General features: G+C 30.2%; 1 protein-coding gene across 1 annotated transcript; it reads left to right on the plus strand.

Annotated features, from left to right (window-relative positions):
• The first annotated feature begins 16171 nt into the window (after nucleotides 1-16171).
• Nucleotides 16172-20400, plus strand: LOC100248038 (disease resistance protein SUMM2). The gene is made up of 2 exons (XM_010656613.3): nucleotides 16172-19088; nucleotides 19641-20400. Exon 1 carries the CDS (start codon nucleotides 16305-16307, stop codon nucleotides 19068-19070), a length of 2766 nt encoding a protein of 921 aa, XP_010654915.1. The 5' UTR covers nucleotides 16172-16304; the 3' UTR covers nucleotides 19071-19088; nucleotides 19641-20400.
• Nucleotides 20401-21264: the final 864 nt, after the last annotated feature.

Consider the following 21264-nt stretch of genomic DNA (forward strand, 5'->3'; position numbering starts at 1 on the left):
TAAAAAACAACAAATTAAATATCTTAAATTAATAAATTATATAATTTTATATATTATGCATATGTTATATAAGTTTATTATTTTAAGATTATTAATTTATTAACAAATAAAATATTTATTTATAATATCTTTTATTTATCAATTTATATTTGTTGAAGTAATATTAGATTTTTAAATTTAAATATAAATAATTTATTATTTAAGTATATTTTTTAAATTTCAATCATAAATTTTAATTTAATAATTTTTAATTAAATTTTTAATTAAAAAAAATTAACTAAAGCCGCAGTTGTCAACTGCGGCTTTAGTTCAAAAATGAAACCACAGTTACCAATTACAGCTTTAGTTCAAATATGAAGCCGCATTTGTCAATTACGACTTTAACTAAAATGATGAAAAAAAATATTTTTTAATGATATGACGTTTACGTGGCATCAAAGATGCCACTTTGAACATAAGTTTCAAAAAGTGATTAGATATTACATTTTTTTTTTTTTTAAATGGGCCATTTTGACCCAAAACTCTATTCTAACCCATCTAACTTGTACAGTGATACTGCTGAAATGTCCCAGGACTGCCGGCCAGATGAGGTCCAAGCATCTGTATCCAGTGAACAGTGGGCAGAGTATAGCGCTGCAGGTGCGTCTTATAGAGCTTGCCAACGAGACTGTAGTACAGGTTTAAAAAAGGTCAGGCGGTCTAGAAAGTTAAAATGAAGGCGACCATAGGTTGTGTCAATACACAAGACCATACAAACCGCCATTGTTTCTATATTTTGTTATTTATTTTTAATGTGATTGGTTCCCTAGAAAATCTGATGTGACCCTGGTTCATGATGCCGAAAATGGAAATCATGGGACTCCATGTGGATGGGTCTATATTTATCACTCTTTTGAAAATTCATCACCCATCAAAATGATCAAATTTCATAATCTAAGCTTGAAAATACATCTTATCATTTGCCTTCTCACTCTCAAAAATTCAAAATAAAAAATTCCACATAATCAATACATTTTGGATTTTAATTATTTTAATCCATTCTATCTTCATTATCTAAGTCCAACTTCTACTGTCAGTAAAAGTAAAACTTCATTTCAGGAAGAGAGGAATTGATAAGTTTTAACAAATAAGTGTAAATACATTTTCTATTTTTATTTAATTTAAAATTTTATATAACATACCAAAATTTTAAAATGTTTATATTAAAAATATAATGATTTAAAACTATTTAAAAAATGAGATATCAAAAAAATTATTATCTTAAATTTAAAAAATTAATGTAATTTTTTTTTAAAAAAAAACATAATATAAAAAAAATATATTGGAGGAGCAGAATAATTGAGAGAGAAGCAACAAAACGTTAAGTACAAAGTGGAGAAATGCAACTAATGAAATTGGAAGTAACAATGTCGTTTTGCAGGCACATGAGGGTGGCCCATTTCTCCCCTCTTTTTATTTCTTTTCACACGCCAACTTGACTCAGCCCACAATAAATCCTTACTTATCCCTTGTGTAAATTGGAAGTAACGTTTTTCAATTATTTTTATTTTTACTAAATTCATCAAGACATTTGACAAAATTTAGAAATGATTTTTGAAATATTAAAAAATTACCTAAACTATTTCCTAAAAAAATTTAATCAGTAATTATCCTAAAAATATTTTCAAAAACCATTTTTATTAAAGTATTTCGAATAAAAAGGTTGTCGATCACATGTAAATTAATATTTAGAAGCCTTATAATAGATGGTGTTGAAATTTTCTCTCTTTTAAAATTGACGTATAAGAATAAGAAAGTATGACTGAAAGAAGAGATTAGCTAAGTGACATCAAGAAGCATAACTCTTAGAATATCTTAATTTTTTCGGCAAAAAAGCAATTGAATATGATATAATATTGGTAGAAATTAATCAACCTTACTTGCCTATTCAAGAAGTCAACTATATATCATTTAAAAAATTATCGCTCCCTTTGTATTTAACATGCTTAAACATTATAAAAAATTATCAATTTATTTAGAAAATATCAATGCATACAAGTGAACACTAAATTGTTATTATATATTACTTCAAAGTCGTTTAATTTATTTTAATTTTTATATAAAGATTAATTAATTTGAAAACACGTAAATTTCTAACCAATCTTCTTTATATTTTACCTTCCTCACTATTTTTTACTTTCCTAATTTGGGGAAAGCCTTTTCTTAAAAAATTTGGTTTTCCAAATTTCAAATTGAACCCACTTCATTTGGGCAACATTAAGTTAATTGATCCTAATCAATGCCAAATACTATGAATCTAAAGTTCAAATCATAGCAACATAGAGAGGGAGTTCAATTTCAATACAAAATACAAAAAGTGTAAAACTAGATATTAATATTAAGACATCATACTAATTAAACAAGTTTCATTTTTGTCAAAAAAAATATATCTAGTTCCCAAAAATATCAAGGAAAAAAATATAAAAAATATTTTTCTTCATATTTGGTTTTACTATGATAAATTCGAGATAAAATCAAATATAAGAAATTTTAAATATTTTAAATTATTTAATCTTTATATAAAAATAAAGTTAAAATAAGTGAAATGACTTCAAAATAATATATAAAAAATAAAATTAATTTATTAGTTTTAATCCTATTTTTTATTTTCATTGGTTTTTTGTCTTTCGATTTTTTTCTTCTTTATTTTCTTTTTCTCATATTTTTCCTCATTCAAACATACCAAAAAAAAAAATTGTTTTAACTTTCATTCAAATTCAAAGTCTTAATAATACTTTCACATTTATTTTTATTCAAATTAGAAGAAAATACAAATATTTGGAATGCCTTTGAAATAGTTTCCTATTTTTCACTTTAACTAAAAGTTAAAATTGAATCAAAATCATAATTTTTAAAAGATAATATATGAAAGAGTTCTTAGCATAAATCAAAATAAAGTTTTTACAAGGAACAACAATTTTTTTAATTTCTATATTAAATTTCTTGTTAAGTGGTCATAAGTTTTTTAAACGAAAATAGTAAAAAAAAAAAAAAAACATATGATTGATACCAAGATAAATTATGAATCCTTTAAAGTGATCCACTACACTTTTTTGGGGTGGAAATTCAGTCATTAATACATGTACTTGATCTGGGGGTGCCCTACAATTCAAGTCAATGAATTTGGACAAATCAAATCAATTTTTTTCCCAATTGATACCAAGGAATATCCATATGATTCAAACAATATTTATATTGTTTGTTTGGATTTTGCCTAAAGTATTCATGAATGTGTCCAAATAATATGCTTATCAATGGCACTACTAATTTTTGCTTCCCCCTTTTCTTTTTTTTTTCATTTTTTGTTTGTTTTGAATTGGTACTTCCTTTCTCATTCATTCTACATTCTTTTTTTAAAAAACATTTGTCTCTTTTGCATACATCCTAAAAAGCCCAAAGTGTCTTTTTTTTATTTATTATTATTATTATTATTTTTTAAAAAAGAACTTAATAAAATCTTTCGCTTCTATATATCTTAAAATGAAAATAAAAAATAAAATTTTATTATTAAAGTTTTATTTTGATTTATAGATAAAGTTATTTCATATTTTATAAATCTCTTCCTATATTCATTTTGTTCTTTGCAAATTATAATTTCACTCACTTCAACTTTGAAATAAAATCAAAATAAAAATAAAAAATTATAGCAAATTATGTTTAATTTAATCCGCTTTTCAATTGGAAAATACTAATAGTGCAACCCATATCTGTCTAAACTTAGTGCATATAATATTACTTTTCAATGGACTTGAAAACTATTTAAAAACCGACAACTCCAAAGTCAATTATCTCAATTATGGAGTGTCATGGTTCCAAAAGATAAAAGCAAGTGTGAAGATCCTTAAAATGTTTTTGAGTGTAATGGTGTTTCCAAAAGATATAAGCAAAAATGAAAATATCGGAATCACGGATATATCAATATTTCGATTTTACGAATATGTCAGATATATCGGAGATATATTGGTAAATATTTTGACATAAAATATCGATAGACCTAAAATTAACCAAAATTTATAAAAATATAAAATAAAACTTTTAGAAATGAAATTAAAAGTACAATAGACATTTTAAAATTATTTTGTTAAATAAATTAATGTGTGTATATATATATATATATACGTGTCAACAAAAAATATAAATTTGATAAGTGTATATTGATTATTAAATTATATCAAATATTATTTGATGATTATATTGTGATATTTGATTATAATATATTTCGGTGGATATTTTGACACAAAATGTCTGTAAACCTAAAATTGATCAAAACTTACAAAAATATAAAATAAAACTCTTAGAAATGAAATTAAAAGCATAATAAACATTTTAAAGTTATTTTTTTTTAATAAATTGATATATATATAATATTGTACATGTTAATAAAAAATATAAATTTGATAAGTGTACATTGATTATTAAATTATATAAAATAATATTTGATGATAATATTGTGATGTATGATTATAATATGTTTAATTTTAAAATCTATTTAATATTAAAATTATGATATATTATAAAATAAATGATGATAAATGTATAAATTTTTAATATATTAATAATATTAAAAATACTCTGAATAAAATTATGTTATATTTTTACTAATCAATTAAATGAAAAAATTTCATTCAATTATAAAATAGTGATAATTAATTGTTATTTAAAGTGTTTTTTTTTTAATATTTTATTTATATCCGAACTTTCGATATATATTTCTTTAGTGCATATTATATATCAAAGGGCAAGTTTGCTCTAGTGGAGCTAGGAGTTGGGGATGCATGTTGAACCTTCGAATCCCCCAACAGCAACAAAAAAAAAAAAAACTCAATTTTGAGCTTTGACCGCGTTGACCGCCCACGTTGACCAATCGTTGACCACCGATAAATCCATGCTATATATCGTTTCACCACCCGCCGACACACCGATATTTCAACGATATTTTCTTCCCTAGATATAAGCAAGTATGATTTTCCTTAAAATGTTTTTCACATTTTTTTTGACATAATTATTTAAGTTGCCTACCAATAAATCTTTTTCTGATTTTTGTATGAATTGAATATTATTATTTTTCTAAAATAAGAAGTATGTTTAATAATTAATTTTTCTAAGTAATAATAATGACCAACAACCTTTTAGACCTAGTTTTTCAATCAACTTATTTATTTCCTAGGTATAAAACATGGAGAAGTAAAATACATGTATTGATGGATCAATTAGAGGGAGGGTTAAACCTACTAAGACACTACCCACCTCACTGGAGAATGGAAAATTAAATGGTTATAAATACATCATCATTTCCCTTTTTCCATAAAAATGTTGCTCCATGTCCTCTTATCAATTTCACTTCAATTATCCTCAAAAAAATCACTTCACAACTTCAAAGATTTGTTAGTAAAATTGTAAAAGTACTAACATGTCACTTGAGTAAAAAAGACATGATTACTATGCAAAAAATGAAACATATGCCATATTTATCATCTAAATTATGTACTTTTTGAATAGTAATTACATGTTACACTAGGTAGAATCATGTTAACATATTAAATGGATTAGAATCGTGTTATCTTGTTTAATGAATGTTAATAGGTTTAATAGGTTAGAATCAAATTAATGGGGGTTACCTATATCAATTCATATAGAGGTCAACTTAACCTATTTATTAAATTAGTTATGTCTATATCAAGTCATTTTAACATGATGTTTAAACAAATCATATTCCAATTAAGTAAACTTTCACTAGTTTTTATCTTGACACAATACAAATCCAACATAATATGACCCATTGTCACCCTAGTTAAGGAGCATAAGAGTGTTGCATCAAGGAAGTGGAAGAAGAGCATAGTGATATAAAACTTTAGGGAGTGGAAGCATTTAATCAAGTAAAGTTGTGTAACTTTTATTTTCATAAGTAGTGAATTATTCAATTGTCAAGAGACCAACCATAGTTTTTTTTTTTTATACCTAGGGATTTCTAGGTGCTTTCCACATAAAATTCTATGTTGAAATGTGTAATTGGAAATCTCATGCATGAGATTGATAAGATATTGATGATAATTGAGTTGGAATAAAACAATTTAACTTTGAGGGGTTAATTGCTTGGACTACCTATTTACCCCTCCTTCAAGAAGTTCCATATAAGGGTCTCCAATGGGCGGGCCGGGCCATGGAAAAATGTTAGGCCCGCGGCCCGGCCTATGAGTCCGCGGGCTAGCGGGCTGGGGGCGGGCTGGGCCAACGGGCCGGGCTGGGGGCGGGCTGGGCGGGCCGGGCCGCGGGCCGAGCCTTGGGCTTTTTTAAATAAGCCAAAATGGCTTTAGAAAGGAAGAGAGAGGGAGGGATTCGAACCCCTCCCCTCATGCTTTAATATAAAGGCTCTAACCAACTGAGCCACATTTATTTTGTGTTAACTAAATGAGTTAGTTATATATATATAAAATAAAGTATATTATTTTTTTAAAAAAAATTAACGGCTCCAACGGTCATGTGACCGTTGGAGCTCCAGCCCAGCTCCCAGCTGCCATGTGACCGTTGGGCAACGGTCACATGGCCAATTTTTTTTTTTTTTTTTTTTCTAAAGCCTTCCTATAAATACATCTTCTCCCTTTTCATTTTTTCATCAAATTCTCTCTATTTCTCTCACATTCTACAATATTTCAAATTCTTTTATTTTTCCCTCAAATTATACAATATTGTTGGTGGTGCAAAACAAGCATTGGTGGCTCCAAGAGTTCAAATTTGCTAGGAATTTCTGCATCGGTTCTCTAATTGAGTAACATACTTCACTCCTACTACTTTATTTTTTTGTTACATTTTTTTTATATTTATTACTTTATTATTTTTGGCATAATATTTTATCAATAATTATAATATGACAAGTGCTTCTTCTTCATCTAGTCCATGTGATGAAATATCATCAAACAAAAAATTTACTTCAAATATATGGAATTTTTTTGATAGAGTAGAAATAATTTTAGAAAATAATAAAAAAGAAATAAAAGCAAAATATAAAATTTGTAATAAATTTCTTACTGGTGGCTCAAATGCAGGCACAAGTCATTTAAAAAGACATCACGAAAATTGTAAAACTAAAAATAATGTAGATATTAAAAATTATATGCAATTAGGTAAAAATGAAAGTGGAAATTTAAAAACATTTTCTTATGATGAATCTAACTGTCGTGAAGAAATGATTGATTATATAATAAGAGCAGAACAACCTTTCAACATGATGAAAACTCATGATTTTGTAGGAACAATTCAACGAGGTATTAATCCTCAATTTAAAGGTTGGTCTGGAAATACAGTTAAAAGAGATATTATGAAAAAATTTTATACACAAAAAGAAATTTAAATTTTTTTTTTTTGCAAATTTTGAAGGAAATATTTGTTTAACATCTGATATTTGGACATCTTTAACTCACACTGGTTTTTTATGTATAACTGCTCACTACATTGATAATGAATGAAAATTAAATAAAAGAATAATTTCATTTAAATTAATAAATGCTCCACATAGTGGTAAAAATATAGCATCTTTAATAAATGATGAAATTATAGATTTAGGCATTCGTGATAAAATATTGACAATAACATTAGATAATGCTGCTAATAATGATACAACAATACATAGACTAAAACGATATTGGCAAGTAAAAGAAGATCATGCTAAAATATTTCATGTGCGTTGTTGTGCACATATTTTAAATTTAATTGTAAAGGATGGATTAAAAAATGTTGATGATACATTGGAAAAAATTAGAGGCATTGCATATAGTATTAATAGTTCTCAAGCAAAACATGAATTATTTTTTGATTGTTGCAAAATGTTAAATATGAAAAGAAAAAATATAAATTTGGATATGGCCATTAGATGGAATTCCACATATAAACTTTTACAAAATATTACAAAATATAGAAAAGTAGTCGAATTATATGAAATATAATTACTTAACAATGATTGTGAAGCAGATATTTATGCATTAAGTGATTATGATTGGCATGTTGCAGATCTTTTAAGAGATCTTTTTGAAATTTTTGATACTTCAACAAACATTTTTTGTGGTGTATATTATCCAACTTCAAATCGAGTTATTATGCAAATAACTAATATTTTTATTGTACTTCAAAAATATTTAAGTTTTGAAATATTTAATGATACAATATTTGCAATGATAGAAAAATTTAGAAAATATTGGGGGGAAATACCTTTAATTTTTTATATTGCTTTAATTGTGGACCCTAGATTGAAATTTGAAGCTTTGGATGAATGGTTAACAATTATTTATTTTAATGACCAAATAAAAATTGAAGAAATTAAAAATGAAATAAATTCATTATTACATAATTTATATAACTATTATAAAGAAAAATATGGTAATGATATTAATACTAATAAATTACCACCTACATCTACAAACTCCTCATCTTTTTATAAAGGAGCTCTAGAAATGTTGAAAAGTCGAAAAAAGACAACAAATAGTTCTCCAAATAATACATCTGATTTAGATAAATATCTTAATACTGATATAATTCCATTTGAAGATCAAGAAGATTTTGATATTTTAATATGGTGGAAATCACATCAACACAAATATCCTGTGCTTTCTATAATTGCTCGTGATGTACTAACAGTTCCTGTGAGTACAGTTGCATCAGAAGCTGCTTTTAGTGCAGGTGGAAGAGTTATTAGTAAAAAACGATGCAACTTAGCGCCAGACGTTATTGAAGCAGGGATATGTGTAAAAGATTGGGAAATAGTAGATAAAAGGATGTACGATTCCATTTGAGAAACAGAGATGTTTGCCAATATGGAATCTTTAAAACTATCAAGATCTTCATGGATGCATGATAGTTCGCCATCACCGCCAGAAAATAATGACTAAATGTATATTATATTTTTATTTTTATTTTTTGTGGTTGAAAAATACAGATGATTGACAAATAAATAGGTGCCAACCTAGTTGGGATGTATTTATTTTATAGTGATGTAAACTTTTCCCACATTTTTAAATGTAATTATACATTCAATGAATAAAATTTTGAAATGAATATTTTTTTTAATACTTTTTATTTTTGTATTTTTTTTTTTAAAGGGGCGGGCCTATGGGCCGAGCCTAAATTTAGGCCCGCGGCCTGGCCCGGCCCGCCCATAAACGGGCTCGGGCCTGCGCGGGCCGCGGGCCGCGGGCTTTTTGGAGACCCTTAGTTCCATATCAAGAAAAAAATTATTTCAACATATATATAGATATTTTATATTTTCTAATTTTAAATTAATTTTTATGTTGGGAAATTGAATGAGGGAATAGTTGGCTCAATTTTCAAGCTTGGCAACAAAATTTGTTGTTAACATGTTATTTTACCTTATTTTATACATTTTTTTTGGAATAAAAATATATAATCAACTACTCTTGTATGATTGATTTAGATGTTAGAAAAGGTTATAACCATTAATTCTATTAATTGACCAACAATTTTTTATAAACTTTAAGTTGCTAGCATTCATATATTATCCTAAAATTATTAATTATAATTTTATTTAAGTTGAACCACAAATCTTGGGTAAATGATGAAGTATTTGTTAACAAGATACTTGTTTAATTATATTGGAAGTTTTTAGTTTGAGGAGTTGTTGTTGAATTCAAATTCCTAGAAGCTAGCTTTGAGGACTAGATAGTTGTCTTGATTTTTGTTATAAGTTTGATTTTTATATTGTTTTCAAACATGATGTGTAAAATGTATTAATGGTAATGATGTTGAAACATAGCTAATGCTACTAGAAGAATGTTGTATAGAGTGCCTTTGGTGAGTTGGATCAGGGGGACAAGCTCCATGACAAGCTCAATTTATTACAAAGGATTCCTTCACAACCTCTCTTTGTATGTTATTAAGTCGTAAGTAGAATTATTAAAGTTATATAAACAAGTGGCAATCTTGATACGTCATAATGACACCATTCGAAAATTATATAAATCTTAGCAGGTCTAAAGGTATTTGTAAAACACATTTGTATTGCCTAATTATGGTCTTATTGGAGAATGAGTTATTATCAATTTCATGGAACAAAACTTTCATTAGTCAATATTAGTTGAAGGTGAAATCTTACTCATAAAATTTTTCATTTAAATTTAAAAGTTAAAATTATAAAGTAGAAAGTTAAAAGAACCATTGAGCATAGTTTAAAATTTGAATATAATGTGTTTATCAAGCCCAATATTTATTATTTATTATTAAAAATATAATTTCATATTTAAGATAATTTAGCACATTTGAACAATGCTTTGAGAATAAGATCGGAGCATCTAATTTGACTAATTGGATAGCAAATCAAACTAATCCAATCTTATTTTTCATATTTTTTCCACCTTCAATTCTATGATAAATATGAACAAAAGTCTTTATATGATTATAACAATATAAACACTAAAATAATGAGTTTAACATTAAATAACAAAAATTTTATTTTAGTCTTCGACATATTGTTATATAAGTTATATATATATATTTATATATATGTGTGTGTGTGTGTTAGTAAAATAAGAAATATTATTATATTTAAAATATTAAATAATAAAATCACAATATTTTGTTATTAATAATATTTAATTAATACATTCTAATTAAATCTAAAATAAAAACTTTACACAAATTAGTATAAAACCAAATATGTTCACCATAAACCAACCCCTGTAAAAATACTTAAATATACAAAAGTCAAAGTAAATAAATGAGAAATAATGTTAAAAGATATATATATATATATATATATATATATATATAAAGAATCATTGTCTAGTATTTTAATTTTTTTTATATTTTTAACTCCATATATTATTTTAAATTTTAATAATATATGAATTATATCTGCATATTGCCATGCTGATATCATGTTTCAATTACTTGAACCATCAATTCAATTAAGAAAGTCTAATGCAATAATTTTCAATTCAATAACTAATTAATAAGATTTTCAAAATATTGTATTTGAAAACTCACCACAAAAAATGAATATAAAAGATCATGAAATTCTTGCAAAGAAAACTTACTTCATGAAAATATGGAAACCCCAAACCTTAATTTCTTCAATAATACAAATCAAAATTCTTATGTTTAGGCATCTTAGGAGAGAACCAATAATCTCATCCACAAATCAAGCATAGTCAATAGTCAATTCTTATGTTTAGAAGTAATAATCTCATCCACAAATCAAGCATAGTCAATAGTCAATTCTTATGTTTAGAAGTAATATATACATACATACATATATACATATATACATACATATATATATATATACACACCGTGTATAGATGATGTATCTTTTGGAAAGTCATGTATATATTTAAATGTTGTAATGTAAATCTTGCATAATATAGTTTGACCATTCATCCATTCATTCATCCATCTTATACTCTTGCAAAGAAAAGTAACTTCATGAAAATATGGAAACCTCAAACCTTAATTTCTTCAATAATGCTTATTAAAATTTTTGTAGTAAAAAGTTGTGTAATTGAGGACACTAATGATGCAAGGTTATAACTAGTCACTCCTAACCAGACTTATTCTTATACATATTCCCATCTTCATCTCAAGTCTGGAAGTTTACCTTTCTATTTTAAGAAAATTAATTATTCTTTTTATTTTACATATATTGAAAAAGGTAAAAGAAAAAATAAGATTGAGCGATATGAACCACTATAAAACTTGAATCAATCTCGACATATATGTGAGAAGATAATTTAAAAGTGTATTTAACAGTGTTTAATTTTGAAGTGTTTTTAATTTTAATAAAAGTATTTTTTTAGAAGTGATTTTGAGATAATTACCTATTAAAAGTGCGTTTGATAATGATTTTAAAATAGTGTTTTTAGTTTTTTAATACTTGAAAAATAAAAATTTTCAAGTGTTAGAAAGAATAAAAATATTTTTTAAAATTATTGTTAGACGCACTTTAAAACCCCGTTTAGTAGTGATTTTAGGAAGTGTTTTTAAACTTTTTAACACTTTAAAATTTGTATTATTTAAGTGTTAGAAATGCTAGAAACGTTTTCTAAAATCATCATAAAATGTATTCTAAGAGTGTGTGTGATAGTGATTCTTGGAAACGTTTTTAACATTTTTAATACTTAAATGATAATAATTTTCAAATGTTAAAAGGTTATAAACACTTCTTAGAATCACTACCAAATAGGTTTTAAGTGTTTTTTCAAAAAACACCACAAATGATTTTTTTTATTTGTTTAAAAGTGTCTTCTAAATTTTATTAAATACTTTATTTAGAAAAAAAAATTAAGCTAGAAGTGCTTTTTAAAAACACTATTAAATGGACCATAAATCTTAAAATAAAATCCCAAATCACCCCTTGATTTAATTATAAGTAATTTTAAGAGAATCATTTATTAAATATTTATTTCAAAAAGCACCACAAATGATTTTTTTTATTTGTTTAAAAGTGTTTTCTAAATTTTATTAAATACTTTATTTTAAAAAAAAATTAAGCTAGAAGTGCTTTTTAAAAACACTATTAAATGGACCATAAATCTTAAAATAAAATCCCAAATCACCCCTTGATTTAATTATAAGTAATTTTAAGAGAATCATTTATTAAATATTTATTTCAAAAAGCACCACAAATGATTTTTTATTTGTTTAAAACTATTTACTAAATTTTATTAAATACTTATTTTTGTTCAAAAATATTTTTTAAGGAAGAAGTGTTTTTTTAAAAATAATATCAAATGGACGTGTAAATCTTAAAATAAAATCCCTTGATTTAATTATACTTTTCAAATCCATCCATAAGCCTAGGCATCCTTGAAATACCCACCCCTGTTATAATACAAAAGCAAACCACCACTAAGGATATTTAAACAACATTTTAAAGACAATCGGAACCTATCAATGAGACTTTGTCTCATAATACAAATTTCGTTATGTTCACATGAAGAAAGGGACAAATAATACATAAAAACTAAAAATCATATTGTGGACCCCGTATTTCGGCTCAATGCGTTTTTCACTCGATGGCGAACTCGATTTTAATTTGAAAAATGATTTTTATTGATTAAGAAAATGACTTGGAGTCGCCACTTATTTTTGTTTTATTTTTAAAGGGGTAAACAAAATAAGAAAGAAAACCCTAAGTGTGACTCCTTATTTTAGAAAAGGCGGTCTGTGAAAAACCGGATCGGGCTCGGGGGTCAGGTTACTTATCGGGAAGGTACGGTACGAACCGTAGCACCCCTCTAAGTCCCTAAAGTCGGGTCTCTACTAATAAAGTGAAGCTGATGTGGCATAACAATTGATTAATTAAGCATGGATACCAAACAATGATCAAATGTGTGAAAGTGAGAGATGATCAATAAACACAATCGGGGTACGGGACGTACCTTAGTCGTAAGCTGAGCGCTATCATAAGAGACAAGGTTAGTGCACAAATACAAAATAATCGCATGCAGATCATAGAGTGAGGCAAGCTAATCAAGTATGACAATCAAGCAATCAATGAGAAAATCACATATGTTGGGTCCCACCAAAACCCAATTGATCCTGCCTGAATTAATCTCACGAATCCCATTATTTCGGAATCATGAAGATTCATCACTCTTGCTTGTGTAAAAATCAAAAGAAATAAAACATTATTTAAGAATCGAAGTGGAATTAAAACTGTTCGAGAGAAAAACTGGGTTTTTGAGATTTAGTTGGAAATTGGAGTCTCGAAAATTATTTGAAGATTGGAGTCTTGATAACTAAATTTAAGAATTGGAATTTCGGATATTAAATTTGAAAGAAATTAGAATTTTGGAAATCGGAAATTAAGTTCAGGAATTGGAATTTTGAAGAATTGTTTAAAATGGGATTTCAAAATAAAATACTAAAATAATAATAATTAAATAGATTCATGTGAGTACTGGAATTTTGGAATTAGAAATTAAATCGGAAGTCAAAAATTTTAATGAATTATTTAAAATGGAATTTTAAAGTAAATAAATAAAATTATAACTAAATAGATTAATGCGAATTTTGGAATTTTCAGGAATTAGAAATTAAAATCGGGAGTCGGAAATTTTAATAAATTGTTTAAAATGGAATTTTAAAGTAAATAAATAAAATAATAATTAAATAGATTAATGTGAATTTTGGAATTTTCAGGAATTAGAAATTAAAATCGGGAGTCGGAAATTTTAATGAATTGTTTAAAATGGAATTTTAAAGTAAATAAATAAAATAATAATTAAATAGATTAATATGAATGTTGGAATTTTGGAATTAGAAATTAAAACGGAAGTCGGAAATTTTAATGAATTTATTTAAAATGGAATTTTAAAGTAAATAAATAAAATTATAATTAAATAGATTAATGTGAATGTTGGAATTTTGGAATTAGAAATTAAAACGGAAGTCGAAAATTTTAATGAATTTATTTAAAATGGAATTTTAAAGTAAATAAATAAAATTATAACTAAATAGATTAATGTGAATTTTGGAATTTTCAGGAATTAGAAATTAAAATCGGAATTTTGAGAAGTTATTTAAAAGTCGAGTTTTTATTTTTCTTATTTTTTATTTTTCTTTATATATAAACAAATAAGTAAATAAATTAAAATGATTATAATTAAATAAATTGAGGTGAGAATTAAAGTTTCGGAAATTGGAGTTTTGAGATTATTTGAAGATTGTATATATTGTGAGTAGGATTGGGGAGTTGGAATTTAGAAAATTTATTGAGGAATTAGTGCTTTTTAGAAATGTAAATTATATATATATAAAAGGCAAATGGGTTAACTTAAAGTGGGTGGGCTTGAAATAGGCATGGGCCAAGGTAAAGTGGGTGGACAGAAGCTTGGACTTGGGCTTCAGCTTTAGCCCATGTCCACTAGCATGAAGCCCAAGCTTTTAATCTTTAACAAAATTTGCCTTCACGCCTGGGTGCCACCTTCCATCTAGGAACCTCCATCATGGACGCCGCAGTTGCCGGAGTTGGGACTGTCCCCGACGTCGGCGACATGGAGGCCTTCGTCGTGAGTGCGGGTGACGACACGGAAGACGCTGCACTCGCCGTCCGCGAGGAGGGCGCCATCAGCGCTGGCGTCGCGGGGGCCACGCGTGGCTGTCATTGGCGCATTCTGCTGGGAGCTCCGTCATTTGAGTAGCCTTCACGACCAGCATTCATCCCCAGCCCAACTATCTTGGCTTCCAAGTCCAGTTTTTTATGCATGGTGATTGGTAGGCATGAAATGGGTGGAGAGTTTGGAGGGAAAATGGGTAAAGATGATGCAAACAAGAAAAACACTACTACAAGTGTCAAAAGAAAACAGAGCCCAACAGATCTCAATAATAAAAAAAGCCAAAGAAAAGAGAACGAACATGTTAGGACCCTTTCAAAGCAACCTAAAAAAAAAGGAAAACATTCAGAATAGTCGTACGACCCTCTACCCATTCACAGTCAACCTAATGCCCGGAAATGATCAATAGAAAACTGAAGAAAATAACGAATAGAGGGAAACGAGATGGTTGCCGCGTTCATACCTGGATTTCTCCCGTAAGCCAAAAAAATGGTTTCCCCCTTCCTTTCTTCTCTAGCTCCGGCAGCTTGCCTTCCCGCCCAAGCTCTCTAAAACTCCCTCCAGATCCCCTCTCTCATGGATCTTCTCTTTTCTTCTTTGCCTTTTTCCCCAGATCCGGAAATCTAGCACCTGCTCCCCTGTTCCCTGCTCCCTACAGCCGCCTAAGGATAGTTCCTTCTCCCTCCTTCCACTTCCAGCCGTCCTCGGGTGGATAAAGAAAGCAGAAAAGAAGAAGAAAAAAAATGAATAAAAATAAAAACCGGCCCATGCCCCTAGCTGAGGGGGTCTACACATATACAATAGAAAGCTTGGAATCAAGAGGGAAGAGAGTAGGAAGTTACGAAGTGGTGGAGCCTTGGTAAAATAAAATTAACAACGGCATTATCATGTGCGGGTCTCAGCGCTGGATGGACCGAATTTTGCTTCTCCCAAAACTCTTTCAATATTATAATTAGAGCCCGCTTGATGCTTAGAAAAATACATTTGCAAGTGATCTCCATCTGTCAATCAATTAATCTATACAATATTAAAAATTCACTTCTTGTTGATTTAGGAAAATCACTTTGTTGGGGGTGGCCTGTCTCCGATGTTACTCAAGTTTCAACTCTGGACTTTTCAAATTAACAAAGTGCAGTGATTCATCTTTCTTCTTTGTTCCATTTTTGGCTGAATTGTAATCCTTTTGTCTGTAACTTACGGAAAGCTATGGAGTTTCTGAGCTCAATCGTGGGTCTGGTCCCCTGCTTCTATGATCACACCTCCAAGCATACGGTCTACATTCGTGATCTGAGAAAAAATATCGAAGCCTTGATGAAAGAAATGGTGGTTCTGAACAACTTGTATGAAGATGTGAAGGCAAGGGTTGAACGTGCAGAGCAACAACAGATGAAGCGCAGAAAGGAAGTGGGTGGGTGGATCCGTGAAGTAGAAGACATGGAGAAAGAAGTTCACGAAATTCTGCAAAGAGGAGATCAAGAAATCCAGAAGAGTTGTCTCGGATGCTGTCCCAGGAATTGTTGGTCTAGCTACAGGATTGGAAAGGCGGCAAGTGAAAAGCTGGTTGCTGTATCTGGTCAAATCGGCAAAGGACATTTCGATGTTGGTGCCGAGATGTTGCCTCGTCCTCCAGTTGATGAACTGCCCATGGAGGCGACTGTGGGCCCACAATTGGCGTATGAAAAGAGCTGTAGGTTTCTCAAAGATCCACAAGTGGGAATTATGGGATTGTATGGAATGGGGGGTGTTGGCAAAACCACCCTCTTGAAGAAAATCAACAATGAATTCCTCACAACATCCAATGACTTTGAGGTTGTGACTTGGGCTGTGGTGTCAAAATCGCCCGACATTGAAAAAATTCAACAAGTTATTTGGAATAAATTGGAAATCCCACGTGATAAATGGGAAACTAGAAGCAGTAGGGAGGAGAAGGCTGCAGAAATATTGAGAGTTTTGAAAAGAAAAAGGTTCATCATGTTGTTGGATGACATTTGGGAGGGACTTGATCTCCTAGAAATGGGGGTCCCGCGTCCAGATACTGAAAATAAGTCCAAGATAGTTTTGACGACCCGTTCACTGGATGTCTGCCGCCAAATGAAAGCTCAGAAGAGTATAGAAGTGGAATGTTGGGAGTCAGAAGATGCCTGGACTTTGTTCCAGAGGGAGGTAGGAGAAGAAATATTAAAATCTCATCCGCATATACTGATGCTTGCAAAGGATGTTGCTGAAGAGTGCAAAGGTTTACCTCTCGCTCTTGTCACTCTTGGGCGGGCCATGGCGGCTGAGAAAGATCCCTCAAACTGGGACAAGGTAATACAAGATCTACGCAAATCTCCAGCTGAAATCACAGGTATGGAAGATAAATTGTTTCATCGATTGAAACTCAGTTATGATAGGTTGCCTGACAATGCCAGCAAATCTTGTTTTATATATCATTCCATGTTCCGAGAGGACTGGGAGGTTTTTAATATTCTTCTTGTAGAACTTTGGATAGGGGAGGGGTTCTTGGGTGAAGTTCATGACATACATGAAGCACGCGATCAAGGGGGGAAAATTATTAAAACTTTAAAGCATGCATGTTTATTGGAGAGTAGTGGTTCAAAAGAAGGAAGGGTTAAGATGCACGATGTGATCCGGGACATGGCTTTGTGGTTATATGGTGAACATGGGGTGAAAAAGAACAAAATTCTAGTATACAATAAAGTTGCCAGGCTTGATGAAGATCAAGAAACTTCCAAATTGAGAGAAACAGAGAAGATATCATTATGGGATATGGATGTTGGGAAGTTCCCAGAAACATTGGTGTGCCCCAATCTTAAGACTTTATTTGTGAAAAAATGTCATAATTTGAAGAAATTTCCAAGTGGATTCTTTCAATTCATGCTTCTACTAAGAGTTCTGGATTTGTCAGACAATGATAATTTAAGCGAGTTGCCTACTGGGATTGGTAAATTGGGTGCCTTGAGATATCTTAATCTGTCACACACAAGAATAAGGGAGTTGCCCATTGAACTAAAGAATTTGAAAAATCTGATGATTTTGATTATGGATGGTATGAAATCCCTTGAAATTATTCCACAAGATATGATATCAAGCCTTATATCCTTGAAGTTGTTCTCCATTTACGAATCCAATATTACAAGTGGAGTTGAAGAAACTGTACTGGAGGAGTTGGAGTCCTTGAATGACATCAGTGAGATATCAATCACCATATGCAATGCTCTTTCATTCAACAAACTAAAGAGTAGTCATAAATTACAAAGGTGCATACGTCATCTACATTTACATAAAGGGGGGGATGTGATCTCACTTGACCTATCATCTTCATTTTTTAAAAGAACGGAGCATTTGAAGCAGCTTTATATAAGCCATTGCAATAAATTGAAAGAAGTGAAAATTAATGTGGAAAGACAAGGGATACACAATGATTTGACTCTTCCAAACAAAATTGCAGCAAGGGAGGAATACTTCCACACCCTTCGTGCTGTGTTTGTAGAACATTGTTCAAAATTGTTAGACTTAACATGGCTTGTTTATGCTCCATATCTTGAAAGACTTTACGTTGAAGATTGTGAATTGATAGAAGAAGTGATACGTGATGATAGTGAAGTCTGTGAAATTAAGGAAAAATTGGACATATTCTCAAGGCTCAAGTCCCTCAAGCTCAATAGGTTGCCAAGATTGAAGAGCATCTACCAGCATCCACTACTCTTTCCCTCTCTTGAAATCATCAAGGTGTATGAATGCAAAGGCTTAAGGAGTCTCCCGTTTGATTCCAACACTTCAAATAATAGTCTGAAGAAAATTAAAGGAGAGACAAGTTGGTGGAATCAGTTGAAGTGGAACAATGAAACTTGCAAGCACTCTTTTACTCCGTATTTCCAAATCCATGAAGCTGAAGCATATTCAACTGACACTGAGGAGTCTGAAACTGGCAGCATAGATGATGTGCAAGAACAACCGGTATCAAATTAACTTCTATCAATCTTTCAGGTATTAATTAACTTTTATACTATATTTGGAAAATCATTTTCTTTCCTTAATCCCATTCTTTTGTGGAATTTTTTACTCTATATATCTATGCCAAAGTGCATCAAAGTCTCAACATCATAATAACTTTCAATGTTTGATCTATCAAGTTTGCCCCCTTTTGAAGTAACTGTTATAAAGTTTGCCCAGAAGGGACTTTGAAGGAGGTCTTTTATTTAAACATCTAATGACATTTCCTTTTGGTTACTTGAGAACTTGAAAATGTGCAGAGTTCTCAACTATATTGTTTATTGTGTCTTAATTTTTTCGGTTCATTTCAATCTATAAACAGAAAGAGAGAATACCTAATTTCAACTTAATTCCTTATATTTCAAGTTGAAACAACAGGTGTTTCACAACAACTGTAGGTAAAGATATTCCATTAAGAATTCTCGCTTTGTTTAATGTATTTACCAGGACCAACTATATGTAATTTCTCTTCTTTTGTTGAGTTGCCTCTATCTGGTTGACTCTCAGTTGTTCTTTTTTTTCTTTTCTTTTTTCTATTGCATTCAGAGTTGGGGCTTGTTCTAGAAGTTCTGACAACAGCTGGGATTCAATTAGCTCTATCTAGTGGAGCCTTGAGGTTTTTGGTTGGATGCAGAGCAGGGTCTTGTTCTACCCCTTCTTACTCAGTTGGGATCTGAGCTTCATCGGCTGCTTCCGTTGTCCTGCTCTTTTTCCTTCTAATTGGTATAGACGTGAGCTGGATTATGTTTGCTTGCTGGTCTGAGTTTCTGATATGTTTTGTGGCGGTGTGCTGATTCTCAGAGTATCGTTATTCATGGTGCTCAGTCTGCTGGGAAAGTTGGTTAATGTCCAGATGCAGGGGCTCATCTCGGCAGGCTTTGGCTGGGATCCATGTGTTTGCTGGAATTGGATTCTGTGGGTTGCCTTTGGCTTTTGATGTAGGCTGGGTTTGTTTTCTTTGTTGAGGTCAGTGGAGTATGGTGGCTCAGAAGCTGCTAGTAATCTGCCTGTTGTATGCCGACGCTGGAATCTTCATGGTGGTTGCTCTGGTGGGTCAATATGATATGGGAATGCTTTTGCCTTTTTGAGTCCTTGGGCGTCAGCTGGTTGCTTGTGTTTCCTCTGCACTTTAGCTCATATACCAGAGTGCATACTTCCTTGAGTTCCATATCCCACTGCCAAGTGTGTTGTCCATGATGTAATGTAAAGCAGTTAATTTGTATACCTGGCCTTAAGTTCCTCTCTAGAAAACTTTGAACGCCCTTTATGAATGAAATGTTGTGAGAAAAACTGGAGTTGATTTTCACATTTGAGGTCGTTAATGGTGATTTTTCTTAATGTAATTGTGATGGAAAAGAAATTTGATCAAGGAGTCGAAATCATAAGCAGAGTCGATCTTATTCAACATTGCATTATAATTTGGTACCCCTCACAGATCGCTCTAAATAGCATTGAAAAGTACTTTCATTTTCCTTCAGTGGAGGCTTCTTTTTCTTTGCTGGTTAATATTCATAGCTTCAGTGCTTGATGAAATTTCATTACTTTACATTGTTCACTCTTGTCCCTCCTGCTCTAATAAGAATGATTTGTTCAAGGAATTTGAAAATACTTGAACAAAAAAAGAAAAGAATAGGAGAGAAAGGAAAAGAAATTCAGAAAGCAAACACTTGGTAGTTTCCATTTCAATTAACCGATCTTTGAAACTAAGATGTAATTCTTGGTACAATAAAAGAAGACATGCAACATCTTAAGAAGATTCATCTAATGGAACACACCATCCTATGATAGGAAACTGAGACTAAACAGTAATTTTTGGTAGAATAGATATCGCATGCCAAAAAGAATGTTTTGTAGCTTTGGATGCTTCAAAATTCTTGTACGTATAGCCCACAGACCTTTCGAGATCATACTTGTTTCTTTAGGCCTGTTTGAACATACGGCTCTCGCGGAAGATCTTACAAGTTTAAGAGTTCATATTGTCCATGAAATCACAGGAAAAGAAAAGGATGTATAATCAAGTTCATGAAAAATAAAGAGATGGCTTATTAAATTTCACAAGTATGGGACATCTAAAACACTTTGAGTTTCCATTTATGGGGCAATTCCCATCAAGTCCAATGATTGACCACCAATGACTCGAAAATCGAAACATAGAATGTGTTGCATATAA

This window comes from Vitis vinifera, chromosome 9, assembly GCF_030704535.1.
Source record: "Vitis vinifera cultivar Pinot Noir 40024 chromosome 9, ASM3070453v1".
Taxonomy (NCBI): domain Eukaryota; kingdom Viridiplantae; phylum Streptophyta; class Magnoliopsida; order Vitales; family Vitaceae; genus Vitis; species Vitis vinifera.

What these genes read in the sequence shown, in the direction of transcription:
- LOC100248038 (XM_010656613.3), top strand. Translation starts at nt 16,305, where the DNA reads ATGGAGTTTCTGAGCTCAATCGTGGGTCTGGTCCCCTGCTTCTATGAT.